The following is an 18,885-nucleotide window of genomic DNA, read 5'->3' as shown; positions in this document are numbered from 1 at the left end:
TGTTTCCAGAGAGCTGCAGGAAGAAAAGCATGGTGCTGGAGCTGAAGTCAACCAAGCTGATATATCTCTGCCGCCAAACAGAAAATATATATATTCTGTGACCTGGTGTGTTACTGTTTTGAAGGTTTGAAGCCTTTTGGATGTTTGAAGGAACATTTTGAGGGATTATTTAGTGTTGTATTATTTTCGGGGTTATCTTTGAAGTCAGGGGCGTTAAGAGATCCAATGTTTATTTAATAGGTTAATTTGAGTTCATGGAATAAACATAGTTTTGTTTTAAAAACCACGTGTCCATAATTGTAATATCACACCTGGGGAACAAGCCGTGTGCTTCAAAAGCAGCAATCCATTAAAGGGAGAGGTTGGTTGAACTCCATGATACATTTTGGAGTTCTGAAAACACCTCGCCCATAACACTTGTGTGACGTGGATGTTACATGCCACTTGAATCATGGATAATGTCCAGATCTTGCTGCACTCAAACATCGACTGCTTCAGTATCTGATCTTTATCTTTTTTAATAAAAAATTTAATTTAGTTGTTAGCCAGATCTTGGTAGAAAGTTAGAGGGATGGCAGGGAAGGGAGTGCAATGTTCCTCCTGCAGGATGTTTGAGGTGAGGGATGCCGTTAGTGTCCCTGCTGATTTTACCTGCAGGAAGTGCTGCCATCTCCAGCTCCTCCAAGACCGAGTTAGGGAACTGGAGCTGGAGTTGGAAGAACTTCGGATCATTCGGGAGGCAGAGGGGGTCATAGATAGCAGCTTCAGGGAATTAGTTACACCAAAGATTGGAGATAGATGGGTAACTGTAAGAGGGGCTGGGAAAAAGCAGTCAGTGCAGGGATCCCCTGCGGTCATTCCCCTGAGAAACAAGTATACCGCTTTGGATACTTGTGGGGGGGATGACTTACCAGGGTTAAGCCATGGGGTACGGGCCTCTGGCACGGAGTCTGTCCCTGTTGCTCAGAAGGGAAGGGGGGAGAGGAGCAGAGCATTAGTAATTGGGGACTCGATAGTCAGGGGCACAGATAGGAGATTTTGTGGGAGCGTGAGAGACTCACGTTTGGTATGTTGCCTCCCAGGTGCAAGGGTACGTGATGTCTCGGATCGTGTTTTCCGGGTCCTTAGGGGGAGGGGGAGCAGCCCCAAGTCGTGGTCCACATTGGCACTAACGACATAGGTAGGAAAGGGGACAAGGATGTCAGGCAGGCTTTCAGGGAGCTAGGATGGAAGCTCAGAACTAGAACAAACAGAGTTGTTATCTCTGGGTTGTTGCCCGTGCCACGTGATAGTGAGATGAGGAATAGGGAGAGAGAGCAATTAAACACATGGCTACAGGGATGGTGCAGGCGGGAGGGATTCAGATTTCTGGATAACTGGGGCTCTTTCTGGGGAAGGTGGGACCTCTACAGACAGGATGGTCTACATCGGAAGCTGAGGGGCACAAATATCCTGGGGGGGAGATTTGTTAGTGCTCTTTGGGGGGGTTTAAACTAATGCAGCAGGGGCATGGGAACCTGGATTGTAGTTTTAGGGTAAGGGAGAATGAGAGTATAGAGGTCAGGAGCACAGATTTGACGTCGCAGGAGGGGGCCAGTGTTCAGGTAGGTGGTTTGAAGTGTGTCTACTTCAATGCCAGGAGTATACGAAATAAGGTAGGGGAACTGGCAGCATGGGTTGCTACCTGGGACTTCGATGTTGTGGCCATTTCGGAGACATGGATAGAGCAGGGACAGGAATGGATGTTGCAGGTTCCGGGGTTCAGGTGTTTTAGTAAGCTCAGAGAAGGAGGCAAAAGAGGGGGAGGTGTGGCGCTGCTAGTCAAGAGCAGTATTACGGTGACGGAGAGGATGCTAGATGGGGACTCATCTTCCGAGGTAGTATGGGCTGAGGTTAGAAACAGGAAAGGAGAGGTCACCCTGTTGGGAGTTTTCTATAGGCCTCCAAATAGTTCTAGGGATGTAGAGGAAAGGATGGCGAGGATGATCCTGGATAAGAGCGAAAGTAACAGGGTAGTTATTATGGGAGACTTTAACTTTCCAAATATTGACTGGAAAAGATATAGTTCGAGTACATTAGATGGGTCGTTTTTTGTACAGTGTGTGCAGGAGGGTTTCCTGCCACAATATGTTGACAGGCCAACAAGAGGCGAGGCCACGTTGGATTTGGTTTTGGGTAATGAACCAGGCCAGGTGTTGGATTTGGAGGTAGGAGAGCACTTTGGGGACAGTGACCACAATTCGGTGACGTTTACGTTAATGATGGAAAGGGATAAGTATACACCGCAGGGCAAGAGTTATTGCTGGGGGAAGGGCAATTATGATGCCATTAGACGTGACTTGGGGGGGATAAGGTGGAGAAGTAGGCTGCAAGTGTTGGGCACACTGGATAAGTGGAGCTTGTTCAAGGATCAGCTACTGCGTGTTCTTGATAAGTATGTACCGGTCAGGCAGGGAGGAAGGCGTCGAGCGAGGGAACCGTGGTTTACCAAGGAAGTGGAATCTCTTGTTAAGAGGAAGAAGGAAGCCTATGTGAAGATGAGGTGTGAAGTTTCAGTTGGGGTGATGGATAGTTACAAGGTAGCGAGGAAGGATCTAAAGAGAGAGCTAAGACGAGCAAGGAGGGGACATGAGAAGTATTTGGCAGGAAGGATCAAGGAAAACCCAAAAGCTTTCTATAGGTATGTCAGGAATAAGCGAATGACTAGGGAAAGAGTAGGACCAGTCAAGGACAGGGATGGGAAGTTGTGTGTGGAGTCTGAAGAGATAGGCGAGATACTAAATGAATATTTTTTGTCAGTATTCACTCAGGAAAAAGATAATGTTGTGGAGGAGAATGCTGAGCCCCAGGCTAATCGAATAGATGGCATTGAGGTACGTAGGGAAGAGGTGTTGGCAATTCTGGACAGGCTGAAAATAGATAAGTCCCCGGGACCTGATGGGATTTATCCTAGGATTCTCTGGGAGGCCAGGGAAGAGATTGCTGGACCTTTGGCTTTGATTTTTATGTCATCATTGGATACAGGAATAGTGCCAGAGGACTGGTAGGATAGCAAATGTGGTCCCTTTGTTCAAAAAGGGGAGCAGAGACAACCCCGGCAACTATAGACCGGTGAGCCTCACGTCTGTAGTGGGTAAAGTCTTGGAGGGGATTATAAGAGACAAGATTTATAATCATCTAGATAGGAATAATATGATCAGGGATAGTCAGCGTGGCTTTGTGAAGGGTAGGTCATGCCTCACAAACCTTATCGAGTTCTTTGAGAAGGTGACTGAGCAGGTAGACGAGGGTAGAGCAGTTGATGTGGTGTATATGGATTTCAGCAAAACGTTTGATAAGGTTCCCCATGGTAGGCTATTGCAGAAAATACGGAGGCTGGGGATTGAGGGTGATTTAGAGATGTGGATCAGAAATTGGCTAGCTGAAAGAAGACAGAGGGTGGTGGTTGATGGGAAATGTTCAGAATGGAGTTCAGTCACAAGTGGAGTACCACCAGGATCTGTTCTGGGGCCGTTGCTGTTTGTCATTTTTATCAATGACCTAGAGGAAGGCGCAGAAGGGTGGGTGAGTAAATTTGCAGACGATACTAAAGTCGGTGGTGTTGTCGATAGTGTGGAAGGATGTAGCAGGTTACAGAGGGATATAGATAAGCTGCAGAGCTGGGCTGAGAGGTGGCAAATGGAGTTTAATGTAGAGAAGTGTGAGGTGATTCACTTTGGAAGGAATAACAGGAATGCGGAATATTTGGCTAATGGTAAAGTTCTTGAAAGTGTGGATGAGCAGAGGGATCTAGGTGTCCATGTACATAGATCCCTGAAAGTTGCCACCCAGGTTGATAGGGTTGTGAAGAAGGCCTATGGAGTGTTGGCCTTTATTGGTAGAGGGATTGAGTTCCGGAGCCAGGAGGTCGTGTTGCAGCTGTACAGAACTCTGGTACGGCCGCATTTGGAGTATTGCGTACAGTTCTGGTCACCGCATTATAGGAAGGACGTGGAGGCTTTGGAGCGGGTGCAGAGGAGATTTACCAGGATGTTGCCTGGTATGGAGGGAAAATCTTATGAGGAAAGGCTGATGGACTTGAGGTTGTTTTCGTTGGAGAGAAGAAGGTTAAGAGGAGACTTAATAGAGGCATACAAAATGATCAGGGGGTTGGATAGGGTGGACAGTGAGAGCCTTCTCCCGCGGATGGGAATGGCTAGCACGAGGGGACATAGCTTTAAACTGAGGGGTAATAGATATAGGACAGAGGTCAGAGGTAGGTTCTTTATGCAAAGAGTAGTGAGGCCGTGGAATGCCCTACCTGCTACAGTAGTGAACTCTCCAACATTGAGGGCATTTAAAAGTTTATTGGATAAACATATGGATGATAATGGCATAGTGTAGGTTAGATGGCTTTTGTTTCGGTGCAACATCGTGGGCTGAAGGGCCTGTACTGCGCTGTATTGTTCTATGTTCTATGAGTCGCGAATGGTGCTGAACATGCACATCTCTGACCTTATGATGGAACGAAGGTCATTGATAAAGCAGTGAGGATACTATCCTGAGGAACCCCTGCAGTGATGTTCTGGAACTGAGATGACCTCCAACAACCACAACCATCTTCCTTTGTGCTAGGTATGACCATAATCAAAGACCCCTCTCACCAGAGTTACTCACTCTTCCAACTTCTTCCATTGGGCAGGAGATACAAAAGTCTGAGAACACGCATGAACAGATTCAAAAACAGCTTCTTCCCCGCTATTACCAGACGCCTAAACAACCCTCTTATGGCCTGACCTGATTAATACACTACTGTATGCTTCACCCAATGCCAGTGTCAATGTATTTACATTATGTACCTTGTGTTGCTCTGTTTCTTTTCTTTTCATGTACTAATGATCTGTTTGAGCTGCTCGCAGAAAAACTTTTCACTGTACCTTGGTACACGAGACAAGAAACAAATCCAATCCAATCCGCAGAGATTTTTCCTCCTGATTCCCGTTTTGGTAGGGCTCCTTGATGACACATTTGATCAAATGCTGCCTTGATGTCAAATGCAGTCACTCTCACCACACCTCCGGAATTCAGCTCTTTTGTCCATGTTTGAACAAAGGCTGTAATGAGGTCAGGAACTGAGTGACCCTGGTGGAACCCAAACGGAACATCAGCAATCATGTTATTGCTAAGTAAATGCTGCTTGATGGTACTGCTGAAGATCCCTTCCATCACTTTATTGATGATCAAGAATAGACTGATGGGATGGTAATTGGATGGGTTGGATTTCTCCTGTTTTTTGTGTACAGGACATGCCTGGGCAAATTTCCACATTGCCAGGTGAATGCCAGTGTTGTAGCTGTATTGGAATAGCTTGGCTGGGGTAGGGGGCAGGTTCTGGAGCACAAGTCTTCTATTGCCGGAATATTGTCAGGGCCCAGAGCCGTTGTAATATCCAGTGCTTTCTGACGTTTCTTGATATCATGTAGAGAGAATTGAATTAGCTGAAGACAGGTATCTGTGATCCTGGAGATCTCCGAAGGAGGCAGAGTTGGCTCACCTACTTGGCACTTCAGGTTTAAGATTGTTGCAATGCTTCAGCCTTAACTTTTGCATAGATGTGCTGGGCTCCCCTATCATTGAGGATGGCAATATTTGTGGAGCTTCAAGGGAGTTGCTTAATTGTCCACCACCATTCACGCCTGGATGTGGCAGGTTATGCTTGCGTGGCTATTTTGTGTGGTGGATAGGATATATGTGTGTGATTGTAAAGTGTGTCTGTGGGAACTGTGTGACTACTGATGGCAGTGCATATGGGTACTTGCCAAGTATCACTGATTCAGTACTGAAAAACGGGGTAGTTTGACTACGGCATTTGCAGTATGGTCATTTTGCATACCCTGGAGAATTATTTGCAGAACAGCCTGTCAGTATGACACATTACAAAGCAGGCAATTTTCATGAAGGCAGCCACAGGCTGGTACTGAAACAATATGAGCAGAACTGGTCCAACTACTTATTTACTGATCATTGGGCAATGCTTTCCATCACGAGAACTGCTCAAAATTCAAAGATCATCGAGGTGGGCAAAGATAACAACAAATTTCTCTAAACTGTCTTCTTAAGCCACCCTAATCTGCCTCCTCCACCCTCATGTCCAACTAGGAATAAGCGGCTCATGGACTTGTTTTGTTATAAAGGTTTAAACTATCCATTGTCCCTACTGCCTTCTCCAAGTCCACCAATCCTAACTTCCTTTGTGGGTCCTCTTTCCCTGCCCCCTTCCCCAACTCTTGTTTTGCATTTTCCTCTATTTTCTCTCCTATATCTCCCCATGGGATCTCCAAGCTCATCCTGTTCTCTAAACCTAACTGTTGACCATCCAACTTGCCTTCCTGTTCCTATATGAGCAATTATTAATGGTTTTCTCTTCTCAGGTCGTGTCCACCACCCCTTCAAATCTGCAATCATCGCTCCTCTCACAAGTAGGCTTACATTAACACTGCAATAAGAGGGGCTGGGAGGAAGCAGTCAGTACAGGGATCCCCTGTGGTCGTTCCCCTTAGTAACAAGTATACCGCTTTGGATACTGTTGGGGGGGGGGGACTTACCAGGGGTAAGCCATGGGGTACAGGTCTCTGACACAGAGTCTGTCCCTGTTGCTCAGAAGGGAAGGGGGGAGAGGAGTAGAGCATTAGTCATTGGAGACTCCATAGTTAGGGGGATAGATAGGAGATTCTGTGGGAACAAGAGAGACTCACGGTTGGTGTGTTGCCTCCCAGGGGCCAGGGTGCGCGATGTCTCGGGTCGTGTCTTCGGGATCCTTAAGGGGGAGGGGGAGCAGCCCCAAGTCGTGGTCCACATAGGTACCAACGACATAGGTAGGGATAGGGATGTAAGGCAGGAATTCAGCGAGCTAGGGTGGAAACTTAGATCCAGGACAAACAGAGTTATTATCTCTGGGTTGTTACCAGTGCCACGTGATAGCGCGACGAGGAATAGGGAGAGAGAGGAGTTGAACACGTGGCTACAGGGATGGTGCAGGAGGGAGGGTTTCAGATTTCTGGATAATTTGGGCTCATTCTGGGGTTGGTGGGACCTCTACAAACGGGATGGTCTACACCTGGACCAGAGGGGTACCAATATTCTGGGGGGGGGGAAATTTGCTAATGCTCTTCGGGAGGGTTTAAACTAGTTCAGCAGGGGCTTGGGAACCTGAATTGTACCTCCAGTATACAGGAGGTTGAGAGTAGTGAGGTCATGAGTAAGGTTTCAAAGTTGCAGGAGTGTACCAGCAGGCAGGAAGATGGTTTAAAGTGTGTCTTCTTCAATGCCAGGAGCATCCGGAATAAGGTGGGTGAACTTGCGGCATGTGTTGGTACCTGGGACTTCAATGTTGTGGCCATTTCGGAGACATGGATAGAGCAGGGACAAGAATGCCTGTTGCAGGTGACGGGGTTTAGATATTTCAGTAAGCACGGGGAAGGTGGTAAAAGAGGGGGAGGGGTTGCATTGTTCGTCAAGGACAGTATTACGGTGGCAGAAAGGACGTTTGATGAGGACTCGTCTACCTAGGTAGTATGCTCTGAGGTTAGAAACAGGAAAGGAGAGGCCACCCTGTTAGGGGTTTTCTAAAGTTCCAGAGATGTAGAGGAAAGGATTGCAAAGATGATTCTTGATAGGAGCGAAAGCAACAGGGTAGTTGTTATGGGGGACTTTAACTTTCCAAATATTGACTGGAAACGCTATAGTTTGAGTACTTTAGATGGGTCTGGTTTTGTCCAATGTGTGCAGGAGGGTTTCCTGACACAGTATGTAGATAGGCCAACGAGAGGCGAGGCCATATTGGATTTGGTACTGGGTAATGAACCAGGACAGGTGTTAGATTTGGAGGTAGGTGAGCACTTTGGTGATAGTGACCACAATTCGATTACGTTTACTTTAGTAATGCAAGGGATAGGTATATACCTCAGGGCAAGAGTTATATCTGGGGGAAAGGCAATTATGATGCAATGAGGCAAGACTTAGGATGCATCGGATGGAGAGGAAAACTGCAGGGGATGGGCACAATGGAAATGTGGAGCTTGTTCAAGCAACAGCTACTGTGTGTCCTTGATAAGTATGTACCTGTCAGGCAGGGAGGAAGTGGTTGAGCAAGGGAACCGTGGTTTACTAAAGCAGTCGAAACACTTGTCAAGAGGAAGAAAGAGGCTTATGTAAAGATGAGACATGAAGCTTCAGTTAGGGCACTCGAGAGTTACAAGTTAGCTAGGAGGGACCTAAAGAGAGAGCTAAGAAGAGCCAGGAGGGGACATGAGAAGTCTTTGGCAGGTAGGATCAAGGATAACCCTAAAGCTTTCTATTGATATGTCAGGAATAAACAAATGACTAGGGTAAGAGTAGGGCCAGTCAAGGACAGTAGTGGGAAGTTGTGCTTGGAGTCCGAGGAGATAGGAGAGGTGCTAAACAAATATTTTTCGTCAGTATTCACACAGGAAAAAGACAATGTTGTCGAGGAGAATACTCAGATTCAGGCTACTAGACTAGAAGGGCTTGAGGTTCATAAGGACGAGGTGTTAGCAATTCTGGAAAGTGTGAAAATAGATAAGTCCCCTGGGCCGGATGGGATTTATCCTAGGATTCTCTGGGAAGCTAGGGAGGAGATTGCTGAGCCTTTGGCTTTGATCTTTAAGTCATTTTTGTCTACAGGAATAGTGCCAGAAGACTGGAGGATAGCAAATGTTGTCTCCTTGTTCAAGAAGGGGAGTAGAGACAACCCCGGTAACTATAGACCAGTGAGCCTTACTTCTGTTGTGGGCAAAATCTTGGAAAGGTTTATAAGAGATAGGATGTATAATCATCTGTAAAGGAATAATTTGTTTAGAGATAGTCAACATGGTTTTGTGAAGGGTAGGTCATGCCTCACAAACCTTATTGAGTTCTTTGAGAAGGTGACCAAACAGGTGGATGAGGGTAAAGCAGTTGATGTGGTGTATATGGATTTCAGTAAAGCGTTTGATAAGGTTCCCCACGGTAGGCTACTGCAGAAAATACGGAGGCATGTGATTCAGGATGATTTAGCAGTTTGGATCAGAAATTGGCTAGCTGGAAGAAGACAAAGGGTGGTGGTTGATGGGAAATGTTCAGACTGGAGTCCAGTTACTAGTGGTGTACCACAAGGATCTGTTTTGGGGCCACTGCTGTTTGTCATTTTTATAAATGACCTGGAGGAGGGCGTAGAAGGATGGGTGAGTAAATTTACAGATGACACTAAAGTCGGTGGAGTTGTGGATAGTGCGGACGAATGTTTCAAGTTACAGAGGGACATAGATAAGCTGCAGCGCTGGGCTGAGAGGTGGCAAATGGAGTTTAATGCAGAAAAGTGTGAGGTGATTCATTTTAGAAGGAATAACAGGAAGACAGAGTACTGGGCTAATGGTAAGATTCTTGGTAGTGTGGATGAGCAGAGAGATCTCGGTGTCCATGTACATAGATCCCTGAAAGTTGCCACCCAGGTTGAGAGGGCTGTTAAGAAGGCGTACGGCGTGTTAGCTTTTATTGGTAGAGGGATTGAGTTTCGGAGCCATGAGGTCATGTTGCAGCTGTACAAAACCCTGGTGCGGCCGCATTTGGAGTATTGCGTGCAATTCTGGTCGCCGCATTATAGGAAGGATGTGGAAGCATTGGAAAGTGTGCAGAGGAGATTTACCAGAATGTTGCCTGGTATGGAGGGAAGATCTTATGAGGAAAGGCTGAGGGACTTGAGGCTGTTTTCATGAGAGAGAAGAAGGTTAAGAGGTGACTTAATTGAGGCATACAAGATGATCCGAGGATTGGATAGGGTGGACAGTGAGAGCCTTCTTCCTCGGATGGTGATGTCTAGCACGAGGGGACATAGCTTTAAATTGAGGGGAGATAGATATAAGACAGATGTCAGAGGTAGGTTCTTTACTCAGAGTAGTAAGGGCGTGGAATGCCCTGCCTGCAACAGTAGTGGACTCGCCAACACTAAAGGGCATTCAAATGGTCATTGGATAGACATATGGACGATAAGGGAATAGTGTAGATGGGCTTTAGAGTAGTTTCACAGGTCGGTGCAACATCGAGGGCCAAAGGGCCTGTACGCGCTGTAATTTTCTATGTTCCATGTTCTACTGTCCAATGTCTTCACTGTCATTCAGCTGGGTACTTTCATTCTTATCTATCCAGCTTTACCAGAGAATCAGCAATTGGCTTCTCCTCTCATTCCAGCACCATTACACCCACTAGTGTCCCTCAAGGCTCTACCTCAGTTTTTGACTACACCGTGGAATTAAATATTTCCTTTTTTGTGCTGGATGCTGGAAAATGGACTTGAATAACAGTATTGGATGCTGTTGCAGTCATGGTGATGAAACGTCCATGTGGAGAAAGACGAGAATGAATTCTGAGGTGTAGATGAGATCACAAGTGCTGTCTCACGGGCTCTCTCATCTTCAACTTTATAGGTTGTGTCCTGATTTTTGGGAGCTTTCCTCATCACTAAGCCCCAGCTTCAGGGGTACCTCTACATTTATCCTTACTTAAATACTGGGAATCATAATAAACTCTGATGAGGGACTAAAAGGACAACACAAATGCTGACTGTAGGTAGCAACTGGAGAGATCAAACATCAAATATCGGTAAATAGCAGATTGCACCTTAAAGGTGGCAAAAACTCTTTAATCAATAAATGGAGTAGAATTACTATGTTTAGCAAAAGCCATGATTGGCTAAAGCCTGGACTTCAGAAACTTCTAATAAATGGAGAGGTCAATAAAGGATAGTGTTATGAAAAGAGTTTAAAAATTAAGGTCAGGCAGTGGACTCCTTGAAATCCTCCTGAAAAGCAACCATGCCTCTATTTTTTAATTCGGTGTTTGATTCTAATGTTGCGACTAGTTTGACATCGCTCTGACTCAAATGTAGATTTTGCTCTGATGCCTTGCTAAATAAGCAAGGTTCAGTCGGATGACTTTTAAAAGTAGGTTCGCCCAATGTGCTTGTGTTTTTTTAAAAGCAAAATATGCGGCAGTTGCTTTCAGGCAGACGGTTGGGGTTGTGGCCATTCCCCTCCGACCGACCGGTTTCACCTGGGGGTGAAGTCCGGAGCAGAACCCATCAGGTTCTGTCTGGGACCTTTCTGCTTGGTCAAGGTGGCCCGAAGCTGGCTGCCGGGCTGGGCAAACAAACCAAACCAGGTGAGCTCCAGTTCCCGAGGACAGGTGGGCGAGGTTTCAACTGGCTCAAAACCACCCCCCACCCCGCGCATGCTGCAGCCCAGACCTACCCGCGTGCCGAATACCCCAGAGCCGCCACCCATTTCATTCAAACTCGCAGCATTTTATTCATCATAAAGATCGCAAAAGGCTGCCCTTCTCGGACTCGGGTGTATGCAATTGCAATCGGTTGCATTGAAGCGTTTGCAATGAGAAGGCGTGCGTCCCAACCTTTCGGCGGGGCTGCAAAAGAAAGCAGCTTTCTGCCCGGGTTTCGGCGGTCCGGCGCAAGGGGATCGCACTGCGCACGCGTTCCCCCGGGGGGGGGTCAGCGCTGGACCTTGGGGCAGAGCGAGCGGCGGTTGGAGGGTGTGCGCGCGCGCGCTCGGGGGCGGCAGCAGCGAGGTTGTGGTGCACGCTCGCGGGGGCGGGCGGAGAGGTTGGGGGCGCGAGGCGCCGCGCGCGCGCGGTGGGCTCCCACCCCCGCCCCCCTCCCATTCTATCCCGCGCGCACTCACACACACACACAAGATGGCGATGGATGATCGAGGGAGGAGGTCTCGTATCGCCAGCGGTTTCATGTGAAGATTTAAAAACAAAATTTCTCGCTCTGTCTCCCTCCCTCTTCGATCTCCCCCGCCGCCACCACCACGACTTGTTTATATGGCGCTGGGACGGCTGTGTTGGCACCGCGTCCTGGCTTGGATTCTGACCGTGATACTTTCGGAAGGTGAGAGAGAGAGAGACAACCCCCCCTTCGTGAAGAGACTGCTGCCTCCCTCCCTCCGCGACCGCATGTGTTGTCGTCTGGGTGACTTTAGTGACTGCTGCTCCCTCCCCAAACCCAAAGTAAATCCTGCATCACCACAGCCCACCCGCCCCATGTGCTGGTGTTTAGTTGGGTTCAGGAGGATGGGCTGGCCGGGTGTTTCTACTGTTGTGCAAACTGATGGCTGTGGAGGGTGAAAGCGATGCTTGTTTTTTTTTGGGGGGGATAGCATTGACAGGAGGTGGGTGATAGCACGGAGGGGACTGGAAAAGGGAGGGGGGGGGGGAAGAACCTGCCCAAACAGCTGGAGTGAGGATACCTCCTTCGTGGCTGGCGGGCGGGGTGCTGTGTCGTGCAGTGCGCTGAGAAATAAACACTTCTCCGCGTTTTTAAAATAGAACTGCGCTCTCTGATCTCGAGTTTCCTTTTTATACATAAGTTGAGGAGACGGACTGTGAGAGGGTGTAAATGGGGGTGGGGAGGTGGCGGTTTTTTTTTAGGTTGGGATGGATAAGGTTGGGCAATCAGGGGAACAGAATTGAGAGTGTCGCTAGACAGGTGAGGAAAATACGCGAGGAAGGCTAATTGGAGAACGATTTAGTTGGTGGGAGGGGAGGACGAGATGGAGACGCGCAGAGGTACGAAGGGTTAAATATATCGGCAGGGGGGAAAAAAAACCCAATGATACTGTTGGCAGTTTGCCTTTGTCTTCTGCAGGAATGTGAGGTTTAATATGGATTGTCGCACCAGGGTTCATTTAACAACGTTATGACAGAAAGTTGAGGACAGCCTGTCGGAACTGTTTCCTGAACTCGGATTCGCATGTTGCACAAATAGATTAGTCCTTAAACGAGTTGTGGAGGTGTGTGTTGGGGCAGAAGGTGGCGCCTGTGAATGTATTTTTGTTTTTATAAGCAGGTGGCTGCTTTAAAGAGGGGAGAGAAGGGGAGTGGGTTGCTGCCATGTATATGGAACTGTTGTATTCCTGTGAATTATAACAATAGTGACATTAATATCCTGGACCAATCATGAACACAAACCCAAGTTCAAAACCTAAAATCCACAATAGAATGAATTATAGAATGGTTACAGCACAGAAGGGGGACATTCTGCCCCTCCTGAAGGGGAAATTCACCTAGTGTCATTCCCCTGTCTTCCCCATAGCCTTGCAAATTTTTCATTTTCAGATAATGCACCTATTCCCTTTTGAAAGCCTCAATTGACCCTGCCTCCACCACACTTCTCAGTAATACATTCTAGCTCCTAACTGCTTACTGTGTAAGAATGTTTACCCTCTTATTGTTATTGCTTCTTTTTGCCAGTTGCCTTAAATCTGTGCCCTCTGGTTCTTGATCCTTCCAGCAGTGTTTCTCCCTTTCTGCCCTGTCCAGACCCCTGAATACCTCTGTCAAATATCTCGTCACCTGTCCCTTTTTGACAGAACACTCTTAACTCCTCCAATCTTTCTAAGTTAACTGACCATCCTCATCCTTGGAGCTATTCTCTTTCACCCTCTTTAGTGCTTCACATCCGTCCTAAAGTGTGGTGCCCAGAACTGGTGAAACTCTGGTCGAGGCTGAACAAGGTTTAACATGACTTCCTTGCTATTGTACTCTACACCTTTATTGATAAAGCCCCGATGCCATATGCTTCATGAAGCACTCTATTAAACTGTCCTGCCACCCTCAACATATACACCTAGGTTCCTCTGCTGCTGCACCCTCTTCAGAATGCAATGTTTTATTTGATATTACCTGTGTTCTTCCCACCACATTGGATCACTTCACTCTTCCCTGCATTAAATGTCCCCTGCCAGTTGCCTGCCCATTCCACCAACCTGTTTTTCCTTTTGAGATTCTGTGCTAATCTCATGGTTCAAGAACTTCGAAGTTTCTTATCATCCACAAATTTTGAAATTGTGCCCCATTCACCAATGTCTGGATCATTTATATATAATCTTTATTGTCACAAGTAGGCTTACATTAACTCTACAATGAAGTTACTATGAAAAGGCCCTAGAAGCCATATTCCGGCGCCGTTCGGGTAAACGGGGAGAATTCAGAATGTCCAATTCACCTAACATGCACGTCTTTCGGGACTTGTGGGAGGAAACTGGAGCAACCGAAGGAAACCCACTTCAGACACTGAGAACGTGCAGACTCCGCACAGACACCCAGACTGGGATCGAACCTGGGACCCTGGTGCTGTGAAGCAACAGTGGTGACCACTGTGCTACCCTGCCGCCCATATATATCAGGAAAAGCCAGGGTTTCAGCACCAACCTCTTCGGTACCACACTGCAAACTTTCTTCCAGTCTGAAAAGCATATTTCCTGTCACTCAGCCAATTTGCTCTAAATATTTCTCATGAACATCCTATTCCATGAGCTGCAACTTTACCCACAGGTCTGTTGTGTGGCATTTTATCTGGAAGTCCATGCGCACGACATCAAAAGCATTACTCTCATCAGCCCCTCTGTTACCTCAACAAAAACAATACAAGTTGGTTAAGCATGATGTGCCCTTAGCAAATCCATGCTGGTTTTCCTTAAATTTTGCATTCATGCTGCATTTGTGCAAGTGACTGTTAATTTTGTCCCAAATTATTGTTTCCAGAAGAATCCCACCATTGTGATTAAACTGACTGACTTGTCATTGCTGTGCTTTACACCCTCTTTTGAACACGGGTGTAACATTTGCAGTTCTCCAGTCCTTTGGAACCCTGAGTCTAAGGAAGATGGAAAACTGATCAATGCCTCTGCAATTTCCACTTTGGCTGCTTGGATGCATCTCATTTGGTCCTGGTGCCATCAACCTTTACGTGTAGACTATCTATTTCATACCTCCTTTTAAAAAATAAAAAAAAATCAGTTTTAAACTCTTAAGTGTCTGAGCTGCCACCTCTTTCACCATTACCTGGGCAACATCTTCTTGATAGATTATTTCATATTTTCTAAGAGAGATTTCTGGGTGGGGAAACAGGTACAAAAGTGGACACAATTCTGACTTTTGTCCTGTTTCAAATGCATGGTACTGCTTTCTTGTTTTTGAACAAAAAAATAGATATTTTTCTAAACGGTTCAATCCAACCGAATATGTAATAAGCTCCTCATTTGAAAATTACGTATTTGGGGTAAAAAGATCCAATTTTTAATCGACTAAATCCTCAGTCTGTTAATCTGTTTTGCTGCTGCTTGGTTGCATTGTAGAAAGGGAGTGGTAGCTGACATCTATGGGGCTTCAAGAAGGGAAACGGTTATGAATTCTGAAATGGAATCATGTGCTCTGTAGACCAGAAAAGGTAACGCCGAATATGTATTTCACTTGAAGGTTGGATTGTGTGGCCATATGTCAATTGGGTCATTGATATTTTGTTCCTTTGTCTTTCCGGGATAAATTTTTCACTCTTGTTGTGGGTTCTAACTTGTATTAATCCCCTTGGGCTTTGTCTGTTGACGGCAGCGTCATAGCTTGTGACACCCAGTGTATTTGGTTTGTTGTGACATGCTTTAAACATTTTCCTTTGACTAATGCTAAATATATTCATCTTTTTCATTGACTCTGAGAAGAGTACCGTAATATATACCTTTTCATAAAGTAAAATGCTATGCATATCCCTTCGAGACTATGCTGTCAACTACACTGGGATGTCTGTGAAACGTTTTGATATTTTCTAAACTTGCACAGCACAAGGAATGGAAAATATAGTGTATTGTAAACAGATAAAGTGTCAAAAGGTCTGTTCGAAGTGTGATTATTTGATTATTTATACAGAAATTATTCTAGCCAAGAGCAGTATTTGGAGTATGTATGAGCAGGATTTATCAAAGCAAATGTCAATATCATATTATGCTTTAGATGTATCACACTGAAGGCAAGGAGAATGAATGCAAAGTTTAAAAAAAAGAAATCTTTTCGGTAGATAAATCACAATTTATACTGATAGGAACAGATACAAAGCTAGCATTTCCTTAACAAAAAACAGTAGGAAAATGTAACTGTGGTCAAATAAAAGGAGGAGATAGAACAAGGAAATTATTAATCCAAGAATAAACTAACCCAAATAACTTGGATTTTATTTTTAAACAACAAGAGTATTAAAATAATAATAACCTTTATTAATGTCACAAGTAGGCTTGCATTAACACTGCAATGAAATTACAAAGGGACTCATGATAGCGCAGTCACAAAAGAAAACATATAGAGTTGTGCTACCAATGGTGAACTGTGTTAACACGTGTCAAAAATGTATAGGTAGGGTAGAGATGAGGAATAGTTGCATCTGTCGGGCATGATAATACCCTATTCAATCAACACAGGCAATTGACCCCACATCGAACTCTTGCTTACACTTGATTACCAATTGCATTATCGCCTTGGTCCAAACTTGATTGAAAGTACTGACTTTTAGAGGTACAGTGAATGTGGCAGCTCTTGGGTCATCAAGGCAGCATTTGGCTGTATTTGCCATTGAGGATCGAACAAAACTGAGGTTGGAGAGGGAAATGCTCCAGCAACTTAAGTCACATATAGCTGAAGGAGAAACAAGTTGTGGTTGTTGAAGGTCAATTATTCCAGCCCCAGGACATTGCTGTCAGAGTTCCTTAGGGCAGCATCCTCGGCCCAAATATCTTTAGATGCTGTAACCAATGATGTTGCCTTCATAAGGTCAGATGTGCGACTACTACTGATGATTGCGATGTTCAGCTCCCTTTCCAATTCCTCATAATAAGGAGTCCATACACACATACAGCAAGACTTAGAAAACATAAGGCTTGGGTTGGTCAGTGGCAAGTAACTTTCTGTTTTCTGCTGCACATGTCCCAGGCAATGACCATTCCCAACAAACAAAACGCCTGCTAATTGCCTGTTGATCTTTCATGGTATTATCATGATTGAACCCTCAAAATTTGCTCATTTGCCTCATGATTGATAAGAAACTCAACTATACCAGCCATATAAATGCTAAGACAGCAAGAGCATCCAGTTCTGGATATCCTGTAATAATTGGCTCACCACCTGACTGACCAAAGTACCTCTACCACCTACCAGGTCTGTCAGGCTTATGATGGAACACTTTCCTTGTCTCAATTGGTACAACTCAATAGATTGAAGACACTTGACACTATCCAGGGCAAAGCTGTCTCCTGATCACTACTACATCCAATGGTTTAGATGTCCACCTCCTCAATTGTAAACTTACCAGAGCTGCAGAATGCATTACCACAGCCCACAGCTCCACTATCTAGTGGGCTAAGAGCAGCAATTGCAGAATGGGAATACTGTTCACTTTCAAGTCCTTCTCCAAACAAAGCACCATTCTGACCAGAACATATAGTGTTTCTTCAATGTGGCTGGGTCATAAACCTGAAACTCCCTACATAATATCATCATGGACATCTCTTTATCACAGACTGCAGCAGTTCAAGAAGAAGGACCTCTGCCTCCTCCTCAAGGACAACCTACTGATTAGCAATACGTATTGGCCTTACTAGCAGAGTCCATATTCTGAGACTGCTTTTTAAAAATTGATGGTTTCCACCGAGTTTTTAAAGAAATAGGTATGGTAATAGGTTAGCAGCTTCATGAAAGATGTTACGGTTTTAGAAAAGATACAGAGGAGTTTTACGAGTGATAAGAGACATCAGTTATGAGGCGTGGCTGGAAAAGTTGGGACCGTTCACTGGAACAGTTAAGGATAAGAGGTGACCTAATAAATGTTTAAAAGATGAATGAGGAGTTTTGAGAAAATAGAATGGGTAATATCCTGGTTAAACTCCTCGGTACCCTTTCAAAAGCCTTGACATATTTCCTGAAGTGAGCTGCTGATTGCCATTCCCTCACTTATTTCTTCCCTCTGGCAAGTTATTTGTCTTTATTAGTGTCACAAGTAGGCTTACATTAACACCACAATGAAGTTACTGTGAAATTCCCCTAGTCGCCACACTCCGGCGCATGTCCACGTACACTGATGGAGAATTCAGAATGTCCAATTCACCTAACAAGCACGTCTTTCGGGACTTCTGGGAGGAAACCGGAGCACCTGGAGGAAACCCACGCAGACACAGGAAGAACGTGCACACAGTGACACAAACTGGGAATCAAACCCAGGTCCCTGGTGCTGTGAAGCAACATTGCTAACCACTGTGCTACTGTGCCGCCCCCCTGGATCAATATACATACAAGGGTCATAGATTTAAAATCTTTGGTGAAAGATCTGGACAGAGACGGAGATTTTTTCCACTCAGAATTATTAGAATCTGGAATGTTCTACCTGTAAAGGTATTGGAAGCTGATTCCATAAATAATGTTTAATGGGAATTAGACACTTACTTGAGGACAAGGAACTCAAAGGGTTACAGTCGCTCTTTCAGGGTACCAGATTAGTTCACAAGGGGCTAAGTTGCCTCCTGTGCTGTACGTTTCTATGATTCAGAATTTTATAATGCACCCGAGGTTCATGGAATAATATAATAATTTTCATAGAATTTACAGTGCAGAAGGAGGCCATTCAGCCCATCGAGTCTGCACCGGCTCTTGGAAAGAGCATCCTACCCAAGCCCACACTTCCACCCTATCCCCATAACCCAGTAAACCCACCCAACACTAAGGCAATTTTGGACACTAAGGGCAATTTAGCATGGCCAATCCACCTAACCTGCACATCTTTGGACTGTAGGAGGAAACCGGAGCGCCCGGAGGAAACCCACACACACACTGGGAGAACGTGCAGACTCCGCACAGACCGTGACCCAAGCCGGGATTTGAACCTGGGACCCTGGAGCTGTGAAGCAATTGTGCTAACCACTATGCTACCGTGCTGCCCAAATAATAATTGCTTATTGTCACAAGTAGGCTTCAATGAAGTTACTGTGAAAAGCCCCTAGTCGCCACATTCCGGCATCT

General features: G+C 45.7%; 1 protein-coding gene across 3 annotated transcripts in view; it reads left to right on the top strand.

The window, feature by feature from the left end:
* The first annotated feature begins 11,663 nt into the window (after window positions 1-11,663).
* Window positions 11,664-18,885, top strand: part of igdcc4 (immunoglobulin superfamily, DCC subclass, member 4) — a 366,490-nt gene continuing 359,268 nt past the window's right edge. The window contains exon 1 of one of the 3 annotated variants that reach the window (XM_072470589.1): window positions 11,664-11,941. In XM_072470589.1, coding sequence (XP_072326690.1) covers window positions 11,875-11,941 — 67 coding nt within the window. In that variant the 5' untranslated portion in view covers window positions 11,664-11,874. The remainder of the gene's footprint in view (window positions 11,942-18,885) is intronic. The other 2 variants (XM_072470588.1, XM_072470587.1) reach the window with 2 other exon arrangements.

The sequence above is a fragment of the Scyliorhinus torazame genome, chromosome 12 (genome assembly GCF_047496885.1).
Source record: "Scyliorhinus torazame isolate Kashiwa2021f chromosome 12, sScyTor2.1, whole genome shotgun sequence".
In the NCBI taxonomy this organism is placed as follows: Eukaryota; Metazoa; Chordata; class Chondrichthyes; order Carcharhiniformes; family Scyliorhinidae; genus Scyliorhinus; species Scyliorhinus torazame.
The sequence above is the reverse complement of the archived record's forward strand: the minus strand, read 5'-3'. Positions and strand labels throughout refer to the sequence as shown.